Source organism: Eucyclogobius newberryi, unplaced genomic scaffold (assembly GCF_026437365.1).
Source record: "Eucyclogobius newberryi isolate DKJ021-1_F unplaced genomic scaffold, fEucNew1.0.hap1 SCAF_30, whole genome shotgun sequence".
Taxonomy (NCBI): domain Eukaryota; kingdom Metazoa; phylum Chordata; class Actinopteri; order Gobiiformes; family Gobiidae; genus Eucyclogobius; species Eucyclogobius newberryi.
This window is the reverse complement of record NW_027315946.1, coordinates 288,469-308,167: the sequence shown is the minus strand read 5'-3', so window position 1 is coordinate 308,167 and position 19,699 is coordinate 288,469. Positions and strand designations below refer to the sequence as shown.

Below are 19,699 nucleotides of genomic sequence, written 5' to 3'. Positions count from 1 at the left end.
GGTGCTCTCTCTCTCTGTGGGTGCTCTCTCTCTGTGGGTGCTCTCTCTCTGTGGGTGCTCTCTCTCTGTGGGTGCTCTCTCTCTGTGGGTGCTCTCTCTCTCTGTGGGTGCTCTCTCTCTCTGTGGGTGCTCTCTCTCTCTGTGGGTGCTCTCTCTCTCTGTGGGTGCTCTCTCTGTGGGTGCTCTCTCTCTCTGTGGGTGCTCTCTCTCTCTGTGGGTGCTCTCTCTCTCTGTGGGTGCTCTCTCTCTCTGTGGGTGCTCTCTCTCTGTGGGTGCTCTCTCTCTCTGTGGGTGCTCTCTCTCTCTGTGGGTGCTCTCTCTCTGAGGGTGCTCTCTCAGTCGGACTCCTCGGCCGTGGTGCTCTCGTTGGCGTTGGGACTCAGGTACTCGAAGGCCTTCTGGCTCTGGGACACAAACTGCCTGAGGGGGGCGAGCAGCAGATCGGTGGCGGACGGACGGCGGAGGGCGGGCACTTCCAGGGTGGTAGGCGGGGCTTCCTGCTCTTCTGATTGGCTCCTGGGCTCTGGACTCTGAGTCCCTCGAGCCGCCAGAGAATAAAAGCTGCGACGTCGCCGCGGACGACCGTCCATCGCCTTCAGGAACAGACTACGAGAGAGAAAGACCTCAAACTACTGCGGCTGTTACTACATGTACTACTACTACTATTACTACTACTATTAATACTACTACTGTAATTGTACTACTACTACAGCGAGCTCATCGCCTTCAAGAAGACTGCACTACAGACAAAAGAGAGGTCAAACTACTTAGAATTAGCTCACCCATTAGCGTTAGCTCACCTGTTAGCGTTAGCTCACCTGTTAGCGTTAGCTCACAGGTTTGTGTTACCTCACCTTTTAGCGTTAGCTCACATGTTAGTGTTAGCTCACCTGTTAGCGATAGCTCACCTGTTAGCATTAGCTCACCTGTTAGCGTTAGCTCACAGGTTTGTGTTACCTCACCTTTTAGCGTTAGCTCACATGTTAGTGTTAGCTCACCTGTTAGCGATAGCTCACCTGTTAGCATTAGCTCACCTATTAGCGTTACCTCACATGTTAGCTCAACTGTTAACGTTAGCTCACAGGTTTGTGTTACCTCACCTTTTAGCGTTAGCTCACATGTTATTGTTAGCTCACCTGTTAGCGATAGCTCACCTGTTAGCGATAGCTCACCTGTTAGCATTAGCTCACCTATTAGCGTTACCTCACATGTTAGCTCAACTGTTAACGTTAGCTCACCTGTTAGCATTAGCACACCTATTAGCGTTAGCTCACCTGTTAGCATTACCTAACCTGTTAGCGTTAGCTCACATGTGAGCTTTAGCTCACCTGTTAGCGTTAGCGTTAGCAGAGCTGCGTCGAGACGAGCTGTTGGAAGTGAAGTCGTGTTGGTTCAGAAAGTCCTCCACCTCCTGCTCAGAGGGCTGCTGGATCTGAACACAAATACTGTTACTAGAGTACTACTACTATATAAGTACTACCCAAGTACTACTACTATATTAGTACTACCGTAGTACTACTACTATGTTAGTAATACCCTAGTCCTACTACATGTTAGTACTACCCTAGAACTACTTCTTTGTTAGTACTACCCTAGTCCTACTACTATATTAGTACGACCGTAGAACTACTACTATGTTAGTACTACCGTAGTACCACTACTATATTAGTACTACCCAAGTACTACCACTATATTAGTACTACCGTAGTACTACTACTATGTTAGTACTACCCTAATACTTCTACTATATTAGTACTACTGTAGTGCTACTACTATGTTAGTACTACCGCAGTCCTACTACTATATTAGTACTGCTGTAGTACTACTACTAGATTAGTACTACCCTAGTACTACTACTAAATCAGTACTATCGTAATACTACTACTGTGTTAGTACTACCCTAGTCCTACTACTATGTTAGTACTACCCTAATACTTCTACTATATTAGTACTACTGTAGTACTACTACTATGTTAATACTACCGCAGTACTACTACTATATTAGTACTACCGTAATACTAATACTATGTGAGTACTACCCTAGTCCTACTACTATGTTAGTACTACCCTAGTACTAGTACTATATTAGTACTACCCTAGTACTACTATATTAATACTACCGTAGTACTACTACAATGTTAGTACTACCCTAGTACTAGTACTATATTAGTACTACCCTAGTACTACTATATTAATACTACCGTAGTACTACTACAATGTTAGTACTACCATAGCACTACTACTATATTAGTACTACCGTAGTACTACTACTATGTTAGTAATACCCTAGTCCTACTACATGTTAGTACTACCCTAGAACTACTTCTTTGTTAGTACTACCCTAGTCCTACTACTATATTAGTACGACCGTAGAACTACTACTATGTTAGTACTACCGTAGTACCACTACTATATTAGTACTACCCAAGTACTACCACTATATTAGTACTACCGTAGTACTACTACTATGTTAGTACTACCCTAATACTTCTACTATATTAGTACTACTGTAGTGCTACTACTATGTTAGTACTACCGCAGTCCTACTACTATATTAGTACTGCTGTAGTACTACTACTAGATTAGTACTACCCTAGTACTACTACTAAATCAGTACTATCGTAATACTACTACTGTGTTAGTACTACCCTAGTCCTACTACTATGTTAGTACTACCCTAATACTTCTACTATATTAGTACTACTGTAGTACTACTACTATGTTAATACTACCGCAGTACTACTACTATATTAGTACTACCGTAATACTAATACTATGTGAGTACTACCCTAGTCCTACTACTATGTTAGTACTACCCTAGTACTAGTACTATATTAGTACTACCCTAGTACTACTATATTAATACTACCGTAGTACTACTACAATGTTAGTACTACCCTAGTACTAGTACTATATTAGTACTACCCTAGTACTACTATATTAATACTACCGTAGTACTACTACAATGTTAGTACTACCATAGCACTACTACTATATTAGTACTACCGTAATACTAATACTATGTTAATATTACCCTAGTACTACTTCTTTGTTAGTACTACCCTAGTCTTACTACTGTATTAGTACTACTGTAGTACTACTACTATGTACTATGTACTAGCCTAGAACTACTACTTTGTTAGTACTACCATAGTGCCACTACTATGTTAGTACTACTACTATGTTAGTACTACTGTAGAACTACTACTAGATTAGTACTACCCTAGTCCTACTACTATGTTAGTACTACACTAATACTTCTACTATATTAGTACTACCGTAGTACTATTACTATGTTAGTACTACCCTAGTCCTACTACTATGCTAGTACTACCCTAGTACTACTACTATATTAGTACTACTTAGTACTACTATATTAATACTACCGTAGTACTACTACAATGTTAGTACTACCCTAGCACTACTACTATATTAGTACTACTGTAATACTAATACTATGTTAGTACTACCCTAATACTTCTACTATATTAGTAATACCGTAGTACTATTACTATGTTAGTACTACCCTAGTCCTACTACTATATTAGTACTTCCGTAATACAACTACTATGTTAGTACTACCGTAGGACTACTACTATATTAGTACTACTTTAGAACCAGAAAAGGAACAAATTCGTTTTCCGTACTACTTTAGAAGTACTTTATTTTATAAAACTATTGTAACAATAGCAATCTAACCCGATCCTACCGGGTCAGACCCGGCCAGACCGGGTCAGACCGGGTCAGACCGGGTCTGACCCGGTCCGGCCCGGTCTGGCCCGGTCCGACCTGGTCCGGCCTGGCCCGGTCTGACCCGGTCCGGCCCGGTCTGGCCCGGTCTGACCCGGTCCGGCCCGGTCTGGCTCAGTACCATGTTGTAGAGGGGCGTGGCGTTGATGACCAGCTGCAGCAGGAGTTTGCTCAGCTCCTGAAGGTCTCTCACGAGGTTCTGGATCTGGTCCGGCAGGTCCAGGACTCTGTGGACCGGACCCCACTGGGACAGGACCTGGGACAGGACCTGGGACAGGACCTGAGCCCGGGCCCGGATCTGCAGCAGGACGTCCTGTCTCAGACCCTCAGCCTGAGACAACAGCGCCACCAGCAGGCTCTGGAGGGACTGCAGCAAGTCTCCAACCAGGCCAAGGACTCGGCCAAGACCAACCTGAAGAGAGGACAGAACCAGGTCTAAACCAGGTCTAAACCAGGACTAGACCAGGTCTAAACCAGGTCTAAACCAGGTCTAAACCAGGTCTAAACCAGGTTTAAACCAGGTCTAAACCAGGACTAAACCAGGTCTAAACCAGGACTAAACCAGGTCTAAACCAGGTTTAAACCAGGTCTAAACCAGGACTAAACCAGGTCTAAACCAGGACTAAACCAGGTCTAAACCAGGTCTAAACCAGGTCTAAACCAGGTCTAAACCAGGTTTAAACCAGGTCTAAACCAGGACTAAACCAGGTCTAAACCAGGACTAAACCAGGTCTAAACCAGGTCTAAACCAGGTTTAAACCAGGTCTAAACCAGGACTAAACCAGGTCTAAACCAGGACTAAACCAGGTCTAAACCAGGTCTAAACCAGGTTTAAACCAGGTCTAAACCAGGTCTAAACCAGGTCTAAACCAGGTCTAAACCAGGTCTAAACCAGGTCTAAACCAGGACTAAACCAGGTCTAAACCAGGTCTAAACCAGGACTAAACCAGGTCTAAACCAGGTTTAAACCAGGTCTAAACCAGGACTAAACCAGGTCTAAACCAGGTCTAAACCAGGTTTAAACCAGGTCTAAACCAGGACTAAACCAGGTCTAAACCAGGTCTAAACCAGGTCTAAACCAGGTCTAAACCAGGTCTAAACCAGGACTAGATCAGGTCTAAACCAGGTCTAAACCAGGTCTAAACCAGGTCTAAACCAGGTTTAAACCAGGTCTAAACCAGGACTAAACCAGGTTTAAACCAGGTCTAAACCAGGACTAAACCAGGTCTAAACCAGGTCTAGACCAGGTCTAAACCAGGTCTAAACCAGGTCTAAACCAGGTCTAAACCTCTCTCCGGTCTCTCTCTGGTCTCACTCTGGTCTCTCTCTGGTCTCTCTCTTGTCTCTCTCTAGTTAGGCCCGAGCCCCAGCAGGGGGAGGGCCTATTGCTCCCGCAACGCTGCCGAAGGCAGCGTTGCAACTGTCTGACCAAACATGCGGGCGCAGCCCGCATGTTTGGTACCCCGTCGCCCCTGGCAAGTACAGTGAACTAGCCCATGCCGAAGGCATGGATCATGCATACTTACTCCTGCTATGACAGAAATAGTCAACAATTAGTGAATGGGCGTAGCCCATTCACTAATTGTTGACAACAGCAGCGCGAAGCGCTGCATTCCTCCAAAAACCCTCCTGGCATCGTCCCGTATGCGAGAATCCATGCCGCAGGCATGGGCCATGCTTGTATCTGCTCAAATCAATGGAAGTCTATGGGGAGTGGGCGGGGCATCCCGACGGAATAGGGAGTGACGAGCGCGTAAGCGCTCGTAATGATGATTCCACCCCATGGCGGCATCGGGAAGGCTTAGAGCTTTCAAACGATGTATCATTTGTTGTTATAGTAAAAACGGCTATATTGTTTTTGCTAAAAATATTATTATTATTTTTCTTGTTCTTCTTCAGCGCTTTGATCTCTAATTTGACCCCCTGAACATGCTCAAAAACTCACCAAACTTTGCCCAAAATTCAGAATCGGCGAAAAATTTTATTTTTTCTGGGCCATTTTTTTTTTCGTTAAAAAATGGCGCGACAGCGCCACCGACAAAAGTCAAAATACATTGCGCCTATGGGAGACGCCCCGAGGTCAACTTTGGCGTAAAGCTACGAAATTCGGGACACGCATTCCTCTCGTGAGGATAAACAAAAAAAATCATTGTGGCCACGCCCCCAAACTTACCCTATGGCCGCCATCTTCCTTTGAAAATGAAAACAAGCTGAGTTAGCCATTTTGTTTACGTCAAACTTTGACGAACTCCTCCTAGGGCGTTTTGCCCACCGACTTCAAAATCTGCGTACGTCCTCTGGACAAGTGGGGCATCTAAAGTTATTCAATTTTTTGATATACCTTTTACGGTCTGTGTGCGGCGCAGCCGCAAAGTTGGACAACTTATTTTGGAATATTGCAGGTCTAAAAATTGCTCCCATTTGATCAAAACCAGTCCGATTAGGACCAAATTTGAATCAGTTGTTAAACTTTCTAGTTTGGACCAGTTTATGATGACAAAATTGAAATGGCAGTGATAGCGCCCCCTACAGAGTGACCTTTAAATTAACATTGAAGGTCAAAAATTAGTTTTACCAAAATTGTCTAAACTTTACCCAAAATTCTATTTTGCCGTCCCGATCACAAAAGCCAATCACAAAAATGCCTAATTTTTTACGCCGTAGTCGTAGCGATGACAGAAACCTCCCATGTTATCCCTATGGGAAAACCGCAAAATCTCTCAAATTACCACATTTTTATGTTTTACACTTTAACGAACTCCTCCTAGTGCGTTTTGCCCACCAACCTCAAAATCGGTGTACGTCCTCTAGACAAGTGGTGCATCTAAAGTTATCCAAATTTTAAGGATAACTTTTACGGTCTTTGTGCGACGGAGCCGCAAACGTTTCCCAGAATTCTGACTATTTGGCCTTCAGAGTGGCCTATAAACAATAGAGTTTTTCCAAATGACATGATATTTTGAACAAAATTCTAATTTGCCATCCTGATCATAAAAGTATTAGAGCCAAAGTCATATTTTGTACGGCGTAACCGTAGCGTTGACAAAAACATCCCATGTTATCCTTATGGGAAAATCGTAGAATCGCTCAAATCACCACATTTTTACGCTTCACACTTTAACAAACTCCTCCTAGGCCGATTGCCCGATCAAGCTCATATTTGGGGAAATCATCTACACAAATGGGGCATCAAAAGTTATCCATATTTTGATTTTAAGTGGTACGGTCTCTGTGCCGTGGAGCTGCAAATATATTGTCACAAATGGGAAAAACACCAAATCCTTGAAATGTTCACATTTACGCTTCACACTTTAATGAAGTCCTCTGTGGGCAATAGCCCGATCAAGCTCATATTTGGGGAAATCATCTACACAAATGGGGCATCAAAAGTTATCCATATTTTGATTTTAAGTGCTACGGTCTCTGTGTGGCGGACCCGCAAATATATGTCACAAATGGGAAAAACGCCAAATCCTTGAAATGTTCACATTTATGCTTCACACTTTAATGAAGTCCTCTGTGGGCAATAGCTCGATCAAGCTCATATTTGGGGAAAATAATCTACACAAGCGGAGCATCAAAAGTTATCCATATTTTTATTCCAAGTGTCACGGTCTCTGTGCGCTGGAGCTGCACATTTGACCGACATTTGTGTTCATTTGCACTGGTTAAGCACAGCATTGAACATGTCCAATGTGTCGCTGTCTTAGTTCTTAGACAATTGCGTTAGCGCCATCTCTGTAAAATGCAGAGAGCAGAGTCGGAAGGCCGGCGGCCCGCGAGGGCCGTTGGATGCCGCTTGCGGCTTTAATCTCTCTCTGGTCTCTCTCTGGTCTCTCTCTTGTCTCTCTCTTGTCTCTCTCTGGTCTCTCTCTGGTCTCTCTCCGGTCTCTCTCTGGTCTCTCTCTTGTCTCTCTCTTGTCTCTCTCTTGTCTCTCTCTTGTCTCTCTCTGGTCTCTCTCTTGTCTCTCTCTAGTCTCTCTCTGGTCTCTCTCTGGTCTCTCTCTTGTCTCTCTCTTGTCTCTCTCTTGTCTCTCTCTTGTCTCTCTCTTGTCTCTCTCTGGTCTCTCTCTTGTCTCTCTCTAGTCTCTCTCTGGTCTCTCTCTGGTCTCTCTCTTGTCTCTCTCTAGTCTCTCTCTGGTCTCTCTCTTGTCTCTCTCTGGTCTCTCTCTGGTCTCTCTCTGGTCTCTCTCTTGTCTCTCTCTGGTCTCTCTCTTGTCTCTCTCTGGTCTCTCTCTGGTCTCTCTCTTGTCTCTCTCTGGTCTCTCTCTAGTCTCTCTCTGGTCTCTCTCTTGTCTCTCTCTGGTCTCTCTCTTGTCTCTCTCTTGTCTCTCTCTTATATCTCTCTGGTCTCTCTCTGGTCCCTCTCTTGTCTCTCTCTGGTCTTTTTCTTGTCTCTCTCTGGTCTCTCTCTCTGGTCTCTCTCTGGTCTCTCTCTTGTCTCTCTCTGGTCTCTCTCTGGTCTCTCTCTTGTCTCTCTCTGGTCTCTCTCTTGTCTCTCTCTTGTCTCTCTCTCTGGTCTCTCTCTCTGGTCTCTCTGGTCTCTCTCTTGTCTCTCTCTGGTCTCTCTCTTGTCTCTCTCTAGTCTCTCTCTCTGGTCTCTCTCTGGTATCTCTCTTGTCTCTCTCTGGTCTCTCTCTTGTCTCTCTCTAGTCTCTCTCTGGTCTCTCTCTGGTCTCTCTCTTGTCTCTCTCTGGTCTCTCTCTTGTCTCTCTCTTGTCTCTCTCTCTGGTCTCTCTCTCTGGTCTCTCTGGTCTCTCTCTTGTCTCTCTCTGGTCTCTCTCTTGTCTCTCTCTGGTCTCTCTCTGGTCTCTCTCTTGTCTCTCTCTGGTCTCTCTCTGGTCTCTCTCTGGTCTCTCTCTTGTCTCTCTCTGGTCTCTCTCTGGTCTCTCTCTTGTCTCTCTCTGGTCTCTCTCTGGTCTCTCTCTGGTCTCTCTCTTGTCTCTCTCTGGTCTCTCTCTTGTCTCTCTCTGGTCTCTCTCTGGTCTCTCTCTTGTCTCTCTCTGGTCTCTCTCTTGTCTCTCTCTTGTCTCTCTCTCTGGTCTCTCTCTCTGGTCTCTCTCTGGTCTCTCTCTCTTGTCTCTCTCTGGTCTCTCTCTAGTCTTTCTCTGGTCTCTCTCTCTTGTCTCTCTCTTATATCTCTCTGGTCTCTCTCTGGTCTCTCTCTGGTCTCTCTCTGGTCTCTCTCTCTGGTCTCTCTCTGGTCTCTCTCTTGTCTCTCTCTGGTCTTTTTCTTGTCTCTCTCTGGTCTCTCTCTCTGGTCTCTCTCTGGTCTCTCTCTTGTCTCTCTCTGGTCTTTTTCTTGTCTCTCTCTGGTCTCTCTCTCTGGTCTCTCTCTGGTCTCTCTCTTGTCTCTCTCTGGTCTCTCTCTTGTCTCTCTCTTGTCTCTCTCTCTGGTCTCTCTCTCTGGTCTCTCTGGTCTCTCTCTAGTCTCTCTCTGGTCTCTCTCTGGTCTCTCTCTGGTCTCTCTCTTGGCTCTCTCTGGTCTCTCTCTTGTCTCTCTCTTGTCTCTCTCTCTGGTCTCTCTCTCTGGTCTCTCTCTGGTCTCTCTCTCTGGTCTCTCTCTAGTGTCTCTCTCTTGTCTCTCTCTGGTCTCTCTCTCTCTTGTCTCTCTCTTGTCTCTCTCTCTGGTCTCTCTCTCTGGTCTCTCTCTGGTCTCTCTCTCTGGTCTCTCTCTGGTCTCTCTCTCTGGTCTCTCTCTCTGGTCTCTCTCTTGTCTCTCTCTGGTCTCTCTCTGGTCTCTCTCTCTGGTCTCTCTCTCTGGTCTCTCTCTTGTCTCTCTCTGGTCTCTCTCTGGTCTCTCTCTGGTCTCTCTCTTGTCTCTCTCTGGTCTCTCTCTCTGGTCTCTCTCTGGTCTCTCTCTCTGGTCTCTCTCTGGTCTCTCTCTGGTCTCTCTCTTGTCTCTCTCTGTTCTCTCTCTTGTTTCTCTCTGGTCTCTCTCTGGTCTCTCTCTAGTCTCTCTCTGGTCTCTCTCTGGTCTCTCTCTGGTCTCTCTCTGGTCTCTCTCTCTGGTCTCTCTCTGGTCTCTCTCTCTGGTCTCTCTCTGGTCTCTCTCTTGTCTCTCTCTGGTCTCTCTCTGGTCTCTCTCTGGTATCTCTCTGGTCTCTCTCTTGTCTCTCTCTTGTCTCTCTCTGGTCTTTTTCTTGTCTCTCTCTTGTCTCTCTCTCTGGTCTCTCTCTCTGGTCTCTCTAGTTTCTCTCTAGTCTCTCTCTTGTCTCTCTCTGGTCTCTCTCTTGTCTCTCTCTGGTCTCTCTCTGGTCTCTCTCTTGTCTCTCTCTGGTCTCTCTCTGGTCTCTCTCTGGTCTCTCTCTGGTCTCTCTGGTCTCTCTGGTCTCTCTCTAGTCTCTCTCTGGTCTCTCTCTGGTCTCTCTCTGGTCTCTCTCTTGTCTCTCTCTGATCTCTCTCTTGTCTCTCTCTTGTCTCTCTCTCTGGTCTCTCTCTCTGGTCTCTCTCTAGTGTCTCTCTCTGGTCTCTCTCTCTGGTCTCTCTCTCTGGTCTCTCTCTTGTCTCTCTCTCTGGTCTCTCTCTCTGGTCTCTCTCTGGTCTCTCTCTTGTCTCTCTCTGGTCTCTCTCTTGTCTCTCTCTGGTCCCTCTCTTGTCTCTCTCTGGTCTCTCTCTTGTCTCTCTCTGGTCTCTCTCTGGTCTCTCTCTGGTCACTCTCTTGTCTCTCTCTGGTCTCTCTCTTGTCTTTCTCTGGTCTCTCTCTGGTCTCTCTCTCTCTAGTCTCTCTCTCTGGTCTCTCTCTTGTCTCTCTCTTGTCTCTCTCTCTGGTCTCTCTGGTCTCTCTCTAGTCTCTCTCTGGTCTCTCTCTGGTCCCTCTCTGGTCTCTCTCTTGGCTCTCTCTGGTCTCTCTCTTGTCTCTCTCTTGTCTCTCTCTCTGGTCTCTCTCTCTGGTCTCTCTCTGGTCTCTCTCTCTGGTCTCTCTCTAGTGTCTCTCTCTGGTCTCTCTCTGGTCTCTCTCTCTCGTCTCTCTCTTGTCTCTCTCTCTGGTCTCTCTCTCTGGTCTCTCTCTGGTCTCTCTCTCTGGTCTCTCTCTGGTCTCTCTCTGGTCCCTCTCTGGTCTCTCTCTTGTCTCTCTCTGGTCTCTCGCTCTGGTCTCTCTCTGGTCTCTCTCTGGTCTCTCTCTTGTCTCTCTCTGTTCTCTCTCTTGTTTCTCTCTAGTCTCTCTCTGGTCTCTCTCTGGTCTCTCTCTGGTCTCTCTCTGGTCTCTCTCTCTGGTCTCTCTCTGGTCTCTCTCTCTGGTCTCTCTCTGGTCTCTCTCTTGTCTCTCTCTGGTCTCTCTCTGGTCTCTCTCTGGTATCTCTCTGGTCTCTCTCTTGTCTCTCTCTTGTCTCTCTCTGGTCTTTTTCTTGTCTCTCTCTTGTCTCTCTCTCTGGTCTCTCTCTCTGGTCTCTCTGGTTTCTCTCTAGTCTCTCTGGTTTCTCTCTAGTCTCTCTCTTGTCTCTCTCTTGTCTCTCTCTGGTCTCTCTCTGGTCTCTCTCTGGTCTCTCTCTTCTTTCTCTCTTGTCTCTCTCTCTGGTCTCTCTCTCTGGTCTCTCTGGTCTCTCTGGTCTCTCTCTAGTCTCTCTCTGGTCTCTCTCTGGTCTCTCTCTGGTCTCTCTCTTGTCTCTCTCTGATCTCTCTCTTGTCTCTCTCTTGTCTCTCTCTCTGGTCTCTCTCTCTGGTCTCTCTCTAGTGTCTCTCTCTGGTCTCTCTCTGGTCTCTCTCTCTGGTCTCTCTCTTGTCTCTCTCTCTGGTCTCTCTCTCTGGTCTCTTTCTGGTCTCTCTCTTGTCTCTCTCTGGTCTCTCTCTTGTCTCTCTCTGGTCCCTCTCTTGTCTCTCTCTGGTTTCTCTCTTGTCTCTCTCTGGCCTCTCTCTGGTCCCTCTCTGGTCTCTCTCTTGTCTCTCTCTGGTCTTTTTCTTGTCTCTCTCTTGTCTCTCTCTCTGGTCTCTCTCTCTGGTCTCTCTGGTTTCTCTCTAGTCTCTCTCTTGTCTCTCTCTTGTCTCTCTCTGGTCTCTCTCTTGTCTCTCTCTGGTCTCTCTCTGGTCTCTCTCTTCTTTCTCTCTTGTCTCTCTCTCTGGTCTCTCTCTCTGGTCTCTCTGGTCTCTCTGGTCTCTCTCTAGTCTCTCTCTGGTCTCTCTCTGGTCTCTCTCTGGTCTCTCTCTTGTCTCTCTCTGATCTCTCTCTTGTCTCTCTCTTGTCTTTCTCTCTGGTCTCTCTCTCTGGTCTCTCTCTAGTGTCTCTCTCTGGTCTCTCTCTCTGGTCTCTCTCTTGTCTCTCTCTCTGGTCTCTCTCTCTGGTCTCTCTCTGGTCCCTCTCTGGTCTCTCTCTGGTCTCTCTCTGGTCTCTCTCTCTGGTCTCTCTCTCTTGTCTCTCTCTGGTCTCTCTCTGGTCTCTCTCTGGTCTCTCTCTTGTCTCTCTCTGGTCTCTCTCTGCTCTCTCTCTTGTCTCTCTCTGGTCTCTCTCTCTGGTCTCTCTCTGGTCACTCTCTTGTCTCTCTCTGGTCTCTCTCTTGTCTCTCTCTGGTCTCTCTCTGGTCTCTCTCTCTCTGGTCTCTCACTCTGGTCTTTCTCTGGTCTCTCTCTGGTCTCTCTCTCTCTGGTCTCTCTCTCTGGTCTCTCTCTTGTCTCTCTCTGGTCTCTCTCTGGTCTCTCTCTGGTCTCTCTCTGGTCTCCCTCTGGTCTCTCTCTTGTCTCTCTCTGGTCTCTCTCTGGTCTCTCTCTGGTCTCTCTCTTGTCTCTCTCTTGTCTCTCTCTGGTCTCTCTCTCTTGTTTCTCTCTCTGGTCTCTCTCTGGTCTCTCTCTTGTCTCTCTCTGGTCTCTCTCTGGTCTCTCTCTTGTCTCTCTCTTGTCTCTCTCTCTGGTCTCTCTCTCTGGTCTCTCTGGTTTATCTCTAGTCTCTCTCTTGTCTCTCTCTTGTCTCTCTCTGGTTTCTCTCTTGTCTCTCTCTGGTCTCTCTCTCTGGTCTCTCTCTGGTCTCTCTCTGGTCTCTCTCTGGTCTCTCTCTTGTCTCTCTGGTTTCTCTCTAGTCTCTCTCTTGTCTCTCTCGTGTCTCTCTCTGGTCTCTCTCTCTGGTCTCTCTGGTCTCTCTCTGGTCTCTCTCTTGTCTCTCTCTGGTCTCTCTCTTGTCTCTCTCTTGTCTCTCTCTCTGGTCTCTCTCTAGTCTCTCTCTGGTCTCTCTCTGGTCTCTCTCTGGTCTCTCTCTGGTCTCTCTCTCTGGTCTCTCTCTGGTCTCTCTCTCTGGTCTCTCTCTGGTCTCTCTCTTGTCTCTCTCTGGTCTCTCTCTGGTCTCTCTCTTGTCTCTCTTGTCTCTCTCTCTGGTCTCTCTCTCTGGTCTCTCTGGTTTCTCTCTAGTCTCTCTCTTGTCTCTCTCTTGTCTCTCTCTGGTCTCTCTCTTGTCTCTCTCTGGTCTCTCTCTGGTCTCTCTCTGGTCTCTCTCTTGTCTCTCTCTTGTCTCTCTCTCTGGTCTCTCTGGTCTCTCTCTTGTCTCTCTCTGGTCTCTCTCTGGTCTCTCTCTCTGGTCTCTCTCTGGTCTCTCTCTGGTCTCTCTCTTGTCTCTCTCTAGTCTCTCTCTGGTCTCTTTCTGGTCTCTCTCTTGTCTCTCTCTGGTCTCTCTCTTGTCTCTCTCTTGTCTCTCTCTCTGGTCTCTCTCTCTGGTCTCTCTGGTCTCTCTCTTGTCTCTCTCTGGTCTCTCTCTGGTCTCTCTCTCTGGTCTCTCTCTGGTCTCTCTCTGGTCTCTCTCTGGTCTCTCTCTTGTCTCTCTCTGGTCTCTCTCTGGTCTCTCTCTGGTCTCTCTCTTGTCTCTCTCTGGTCTCTCTCTTGTCTCTCTCTGGTCTCTCTCTGGTCTCTCTCTTGTCTCTCTCTGGTCTCTCTCTTGTCTCTCTCTTGTCTCTCTCTCTGGTCTCTCTCTCTGGTCTCTCTCTGGTCTCTCTCTCTTGTCTCTCTCTGGTCTCTCTATAGTCTTTCTCTGGTCTCTCTCTCTGGTCTCTCTCTTATATCTCTCTGGTCTCTCTCTCTGGTCTCTCTCTGGTCTCTCTCTGGTCTCTCTCTCTGGTCTCTCTCTGGTCTCTATCTCTGGTCTCTCTGTGGTCTCTCTCTCTGGTCTCTCTCTGGTCTCTCTCTTGTCTCTCTCTGGTCTTTTTCTTGTCTCTCTCTGGTCTCTCTCTCTGGTCTCTCTCTGGTCTCTCTCTTGTCTCTCTCTGGTCTCTCTCTGGTCTCTCTCTGGTCTCTCTCTTGTCTCTCTCTGGTCTCTCTCTTGTCTCTCTCTTGTCTCTCTCTCTGGTCTCTCTCTCTGGTCTCTCTGGTCTCTCTCTAGTCTCTCTCTGGTCTCTCTCTGGTCTCTCTCTGGTCTCTCTCTTGGCTCTCTCTGGTCTCTCTCTTGTCTCTCTCTTGTCTCTCTCTCTGGTCACTCTCTCTGGTCTCTCTCTGGTCTCTCTCTGGTCTCTCTCTCTTGTCTCTCTCTTGTCTCTCTCTCTGGTCTCTCTCTCTGGTCTCTCTCTGGTCTCTCTCTCTGGTCTCTCTCTGGTCTCTCTCTCTGGTCTCTCTCTCTGGTCTCTCTCTTGTCTCTCTCTGGTCTCTCTCTGGTCTCTCTCTCTGGTCTCTCTCTCTGGTCTCTCTCTAGTCTCTCTCTGGTCCCTCTCTTGTCCCTCTCTGGTCTCTCTCTGGTCTCTCTCTGGTCTCTCTCTTGTCTCTCTCTGGTCTCTCTCTCTGGTCTCTCTCTGGTCTCTCTCTGGTCTCTCTCTTGTCTCTCTCTGTTCTCTCTCTTGTTTCTCTCTGGTCTCTCTCTGGTCTCTCTCTGGTCTCTCTCTGGTCTCTCTCTCTGGTCTCTCTCTGGTCTCTCTCTCTGGTCTCTCTCTGGTCTCTCTCTTGTCTCTCTCTGGTCTCTCTCTTGTCTCTCTCTTGTCTCTCTCTGGTCTTTTTCTTGTCTCTCTCTTGTCTCTCTCTCTGGTCTCTCTCTCTGGTCTCTCTAGTTTCTCTCTAGTCTCTCTCTTGTCTCTCTCTGGTCTCTCTCTTGTCTCTCTCTGGTCTCTCTCTGGTCTCTCTCTTGTCTCTCTCTGGTCTCTCTCTGGTCTCTCTCTGGTCTCTCTCTGGTCTCTCTCTGGTCTCTCTCTTCTTTCTCTCTTGTCTCTCTCTCTGGTCTCTCTCTGGTCTCTCTGGTCTCTCTGGTCTCTCTCTAGTCTCTCTCTGGTCTCTCTCTGGTCTCTCTTTGGTCTCTCTCTTGTCTCTCTCTGATCTCTCTCTTGTCTCTCTCTTGTCTCTCTCTCTGGTCTCTCTCTCTGGTCTCTCTCTAGTGTCTCTCTCTGGTCTCTCTCTGGTCTCTCTCTCTGGTCTCTCTCTTGTCTCTCTCTCTGGTCTATCTCTCTGGTCTCTCTCTGGTCTCTCTCTTGTCTCTCTCTGGTCTCTCTCTTGTCTCTCTCTGGTCCCTCTCTTGTCTCTCTCTGGTTTCTCTCTTGTCTCTCTCTGGCCTCTCTCTGGTCCCTCTCTGGTCTCTCTCTGGTCTCTCTCTGGTCTCTCTCTCTGGTCTCTCTCTCTTGTCTCTCTCTGGTCTCTCTCTGGTCTCTCTCTGGTCACTCTCTTGTCTCTCTCTGGTCTCTCTCTTGTCTATCTCTGGTCTCTCTCTGGTCTCTCTCTCTCTGGTCTCTCACTCTGGTCTTTCTCTGGTCTCTCTCTGGTCTCTCTCTCTCTGGTCTCTCTCTCTGGTCTCTCTCTTGTCTCTCTCTGGTCTCTCTCTGGTCTCTCTCTGGTCTCCCTCTCGTCTCTCTCTTGTCTCTCTCTTGTCTCTCTCTGGTCTCTCTCTGGTCTCTCTCTTGTCTCTCTCTTGTCTCTCTATGGTCTCTCTCTCTTGTTTCTCTCTCTGGTCTCTCTCTTGTCTCTCTCTGGTCTCTCTCTGGTCTCTCTCTGGTCTCTCTCTGGTCTCTCTCTGGTCTCTCTCTTGTCTCTCTCTTGTCTCTCTCTGGTCTCTCTCTGGTCTCTCTCTTGTCTCTCTCTGGTCTCTCTCTGGTCTCTCTCCGGTCTCTCTCTAATCTCTCTCTGGTCTCTCTCTTGTCTCTCTCTGGTCTCTCTCTGGTCTCTCTCTCTTGTCTCTCTCTCTGGTCTCTCTCTCTGGTGTCTCTGGTTTCTCTCTAGTCTCTCTCTTGTCTCTCTCTGGTCTCTCTCTGGTCTCTCTCTCTGGTCTCTCTCTGGTCTCTCTCTGGTCTCTCTCTTGTCTCTCTCTTGTCTCTCTCTCTGGTCTCTCTCTCTGGTCTCTCTGGTCTCTCTCTAGTCTCTCTCTGGTCTCTCTCTTGTCTCTCTCTTGTCTCTCTCTCTGGTCTCTCTCTCTGGTCTCTCTCTTGTCTCTCTCTGGTCTCTCTCTCTGGTCTCTCTCTGGTCACTCTCTTGTCTCTCTCTGGTCTCTCTCTGGTCTCTCTCACTTGTCTCTCTCTTGTCTCTCTCTGGTCTCTCTCTGGTCTCTCTCTTGTCTCTCTCTGGTCTCTCTCTTGTCTCTCTCTGGTCTCTCTCTGGTCCCTCTCTTGTCTCTCTCTGGTCTCTCTCTGGTCCCTCTCTTGTCTCTCTCTGGTCTCTCTCTGGTCTCTCTCTGGTCTCTCTCTTGTCTCTCTCTGGTCTCTCTCTGGTCTCTCTGTTGTCTCTCTCTGGTCTCTCTCTTGTCTCTCTCCTGTCTCTCTCTCTGGTCTCTCTCTCTGGTCTCTCTCTTGTCTCTCTCCTGTCTCTCTCTCTTGTCTCTCTCCTGTCTCTCTCTCTGGTCTCTCTCTCTGGTCTCTTTGGTCTCTCTGGTCTCTCTCTAGTCTCTCTCTGGTCTCTCTCTTGTCTCTCTCTGGTCTCTCTCTGGTCTCTCTCTTGTCTCTCTCTGGTCTCTCTCTTGTCTCTCTCTTGTCTCTCTCTCTGGTCTCTCTCTCTGGTCTCTCTTTCTGGTCTCTCTCTCTTGACTCTCTCTGGTCTCTTTCTGGTCACTCTGTGTTCTCTCTCTCTGGTCTCTCTCTTGTCTCTCTGTGGTCTCTCTCTCTGGTCTCTCTCTTGTCTCTCTCTTGTCTCTCTCTCTGGTCTCTCTCTCTGGTCTCTCTCTGGTCTCTCTCTTGTCTCTCTCTGGTCTCTCTCTCTGGTCTGTCTCATGTCTCTCTCTCTGGTCTCTCTGTGGTCTCTCTCTCTGGTCTCTCTCTTGTCTCTCTCTTGTCTCTCTCTCTGGTCTCTCTCTCTGGTCTCTCTCTGGTCTCTCTCTGGTCTCTCTCTGGTCTCTCTCTCTGGTCTCTCTCTCTTGTCTCTCTCTGGTCTCTCTCTGGTCTCTCTCTTGTCTCTCTCTGGTCTCTCTCTGGTCTCTCTCCGGTCTCTCTCTAGTGTCTCTCTGTGGTCTCTCTCTGGTCTCTCTCTCTTGTCTCTCTCTTGTCTCTCTCTCTGGTCTCTCTCTCTGGTCTCTCTCTGGTCTCTCTCTCTTGTCTCTCTTGGTCTCTCTCTGGTCTCTCTCTTGTCTCTCTCTGGTCTCTCTCTGGTCTCTCTCCGGTCTCTCTCTAATCTCTCTCTGGTCTCTCTCTGGTCTCTCTCTGGTCTCTCTCCGGTCTCTCTCTAGTGTCTCTCTGTGGTCTCTCTCTGGTCTCTTTCTCTTGTCTCTCTCTTGTCTCTCTCTCTGGTCTCTCTCTCTGGTCTCTCTCTGGTCTCTCTCTCTTGTCTCTCTCTGGTCTCTCTCTGGTCTCTCTCTTGTCTCTCTCTGGTCTCTCTCTGGTCTCTCTCCGGTCTCTCTCTAATCTCTCTCTTGTCTCTCTCTGGTCTCTCTCTTGTCTCTCTCTGGTCTCTCTCTGGTCTCTCTCTGGTCTCTCTCTTGTCTCTCTCTGGTATCTCTCTGGTCTCTCTCTTGTCTCTCTCTGGTCTCTCTCTTGTCTCTCTCTTGTCTCTCTCTCTGGTCTCTCTCTCTGGTCTCTCTGGTTTCTCTCTAGTCTCTCTCTTGTCTCTCTCTGGTCTCTCTCTTGTCTCTCTCTGGTCTCTCTCTGGTCTCTCTCTTGTCTCTCTCTGGTCTCTCTCTTGTCTCTCTCTTGTCTCTCTCTCTGGTCTCTCTCTCTGGTCACTCTGGTCTCTCTCTTGTCTCTCTCTGGTCTCTCTCTGGTCTCTCTCTCTGGTCTCTCTCTCGTCTCTCTCTGGTCTCTCTCTTGTCTCTCTCTTGTCTCTCTCTCTGGTCTCTCTCTCTGGTCTCTCTGGTCTCTCTCTAGTCTCTCTCTGGTCTCTCTCTTGTCTCTCTCTTGTCTCTCTCTCTGGTCTCTCTCTCTCTGGTCTCTCTCTTGTCTCTCTCTGGTCTCTCTCTCTGGTCTCTCTCTGGTCACTCTCTTGTCTCTCTCTGGTCTCTCTCTGGTCTCTCTCTTGTCTCTCTCTTGTCTCTCTCTGGTCTCTCTCTGGTCTCTCTCTTGTCTCTCTCTGGTCTCTCTCTTGTCTCTCTCTGGTCTCTCTCTTGTCTCTCTCTGGTCTCTGGTCTCTCTCTGGTCCCTCTCTTGTCTCTCTCTGGTCTCTCTCTGGTCTCTCTCTTGTCTCTCTCTGGTCTCTCTCTGGTCTCTCTCTGGTCTCTCTCTTGTCTCTCTCTGGTCTCTCTCTGGTCTCTCTGTTGTCTCTCTCTGGTCTCTCTCTTGTCTCTCCCCTGTCTCTCTCTCTGGTCTCTCTCTCTGGTCTCTCTCTTGTCTCTCTCCTGTCTCTCTCTCTTGTCTCTCTCCTGTCTCTCTCTCTGGTATCTCTCTCTGGTCTCTCTGGTCTCTCTCTAGTCTCTCTCTTGTCTCTCTCTGGTCTCTCTCTTGTCTCTCTCTGGTCTCTCTCTGGTCTCTCTCTTGTCTCTCTCTGGTCTCTCTCTTGTCTCTCTCTTGTCTCTCTCTCTGGTCTCTCTCTCTGGTCTCTCTCTGGTCTCTCTCTGGTCTCTCTCTCTGGTCTCTCTCTGGTCTCTCTCTCTGGTCTCTCTCTGGTCTCTCTCTGGTCTCTCTCTCTTGTCTCTCTCTGGTCTCTCTCTGGTCTCTCTCTGGTCTCTCTCTTGTCTCTCTCTGGTCTCTCTCTGGTCTCTCTCTTGTCTCTCTCTCTGGTCTCTCTCTCTTGTCTCTCTCTGGTCTCTCTCTCTGGTCTCTCTCTCTGGTCTCTCTCTGTGGTCTCTCTCTCTGGTCTCTCTCTCTGGTCTCTCTCTGGTCTCTCTCTCTGGTCTCTCTGTGGTCTCTCTCTCTGGTCTCTCTCTCTGGTCTCTCTCTGGTCTCTCTCTCTTGTCTCTCTCTGGTCTCTTTCTCTTGTCTCTCTCTGGTCTCTCTCTGGTCTCTCTCTGGTCTCTCTCTTGTCTCTCTCTTGTCTCTCTCTCTGGTCTCTCTCTCTGGTGTCTCTGGTCTCTCTGGTCTCTCTCTAGTCTCTCTCTGGTCTCTCTCTAGTCTCTCTCTGGTCTCTCTCTGGTCTCTCTCTCTGGTCTCTCTCTCTTGTCTCTCTCTTGTCTCTCTCTGGTCTCTCTCTGGTCTCTCTCTTGTCTCTCCCTGGTCTCTCTCTGGTCTCATGTCTCTCTGGTCTCATGTCTCTCAGGTCTCTCTCTGGTCTCTCTCTTGTCTCTCTCTGGTCTCTCTCTGGTCTCTCTCTCTCTGGTCTCTAACTCTGGTCTCTCTCTTGTCTCTCTCTGGTCTCTCTCTGGTCTCTCTCTCTGGTCTCTCTCTGGTCTCTCTCTCTGGTCTCTCTCTTGTCTCTCTCTGGTCTCTCTCTCTGGTCTCTCTCTGGTCTCTCTCTGGTCCCTCTCTTGTCTCTCTCTGGTCTCTCTCTGGTCTCTCTCTGGTCTCTCTCTTGTCTCTATCTGGTCTCTCTCTGGTCTCTCTCTCTTGTCTCTCTCTGGTCTCTCTCTGGTCTCTCTCTGGTCTCTCTCTGGTCTCTCTCTGGTCTCTCTCTGGTCTCTCTCTTGTCTCTCTCTGGTCTCTCTCTTGTCTCTCTCTGGTCCCTCTCTTGTCTCTCTCTGGTCTCTCTCTTGTCTCTCTCTGGTCTCTCTCTG

General features: G+C 48.2%; 1 protein-coding gene across 1 annotated transcript in view; it reads right to left on the bottom strand.

The window, feature by feature from the left end:
• Positions 1 to 325: 325 nt before the first annotated feature.
• LOC140374708 (uncharacterized) overlaps positions 326 to 19,699 on the bottom strand; it is a 30,704-nt gene continuing 11,330 nt past the window's right edge. The window contains exons 7-10 of the mRNA XM_072461699.1: positions 19,245 to 19,457; positions 3,872 to 4,117; positions 1,329 to 1,432; positions 326 to 606 (exon numbers count right to left, since the gene is read on the bottom strand). Of these exons, the coding sequence (XP_072317800.1) occupies positions 336 to 606; positions 1,329 to 1,432; positions 3,872 to 4,117; positions 19,245 to 19,457 (834 nt within the window). The 3' untranslated portion in view covers positions 326 to 335. The remainder of the gene's footprint in view (positions 607 to 1,328; positions 1,433 to 3,871; positions 4,118 to 19,244; positions 19,458 to 19,699) is intronic.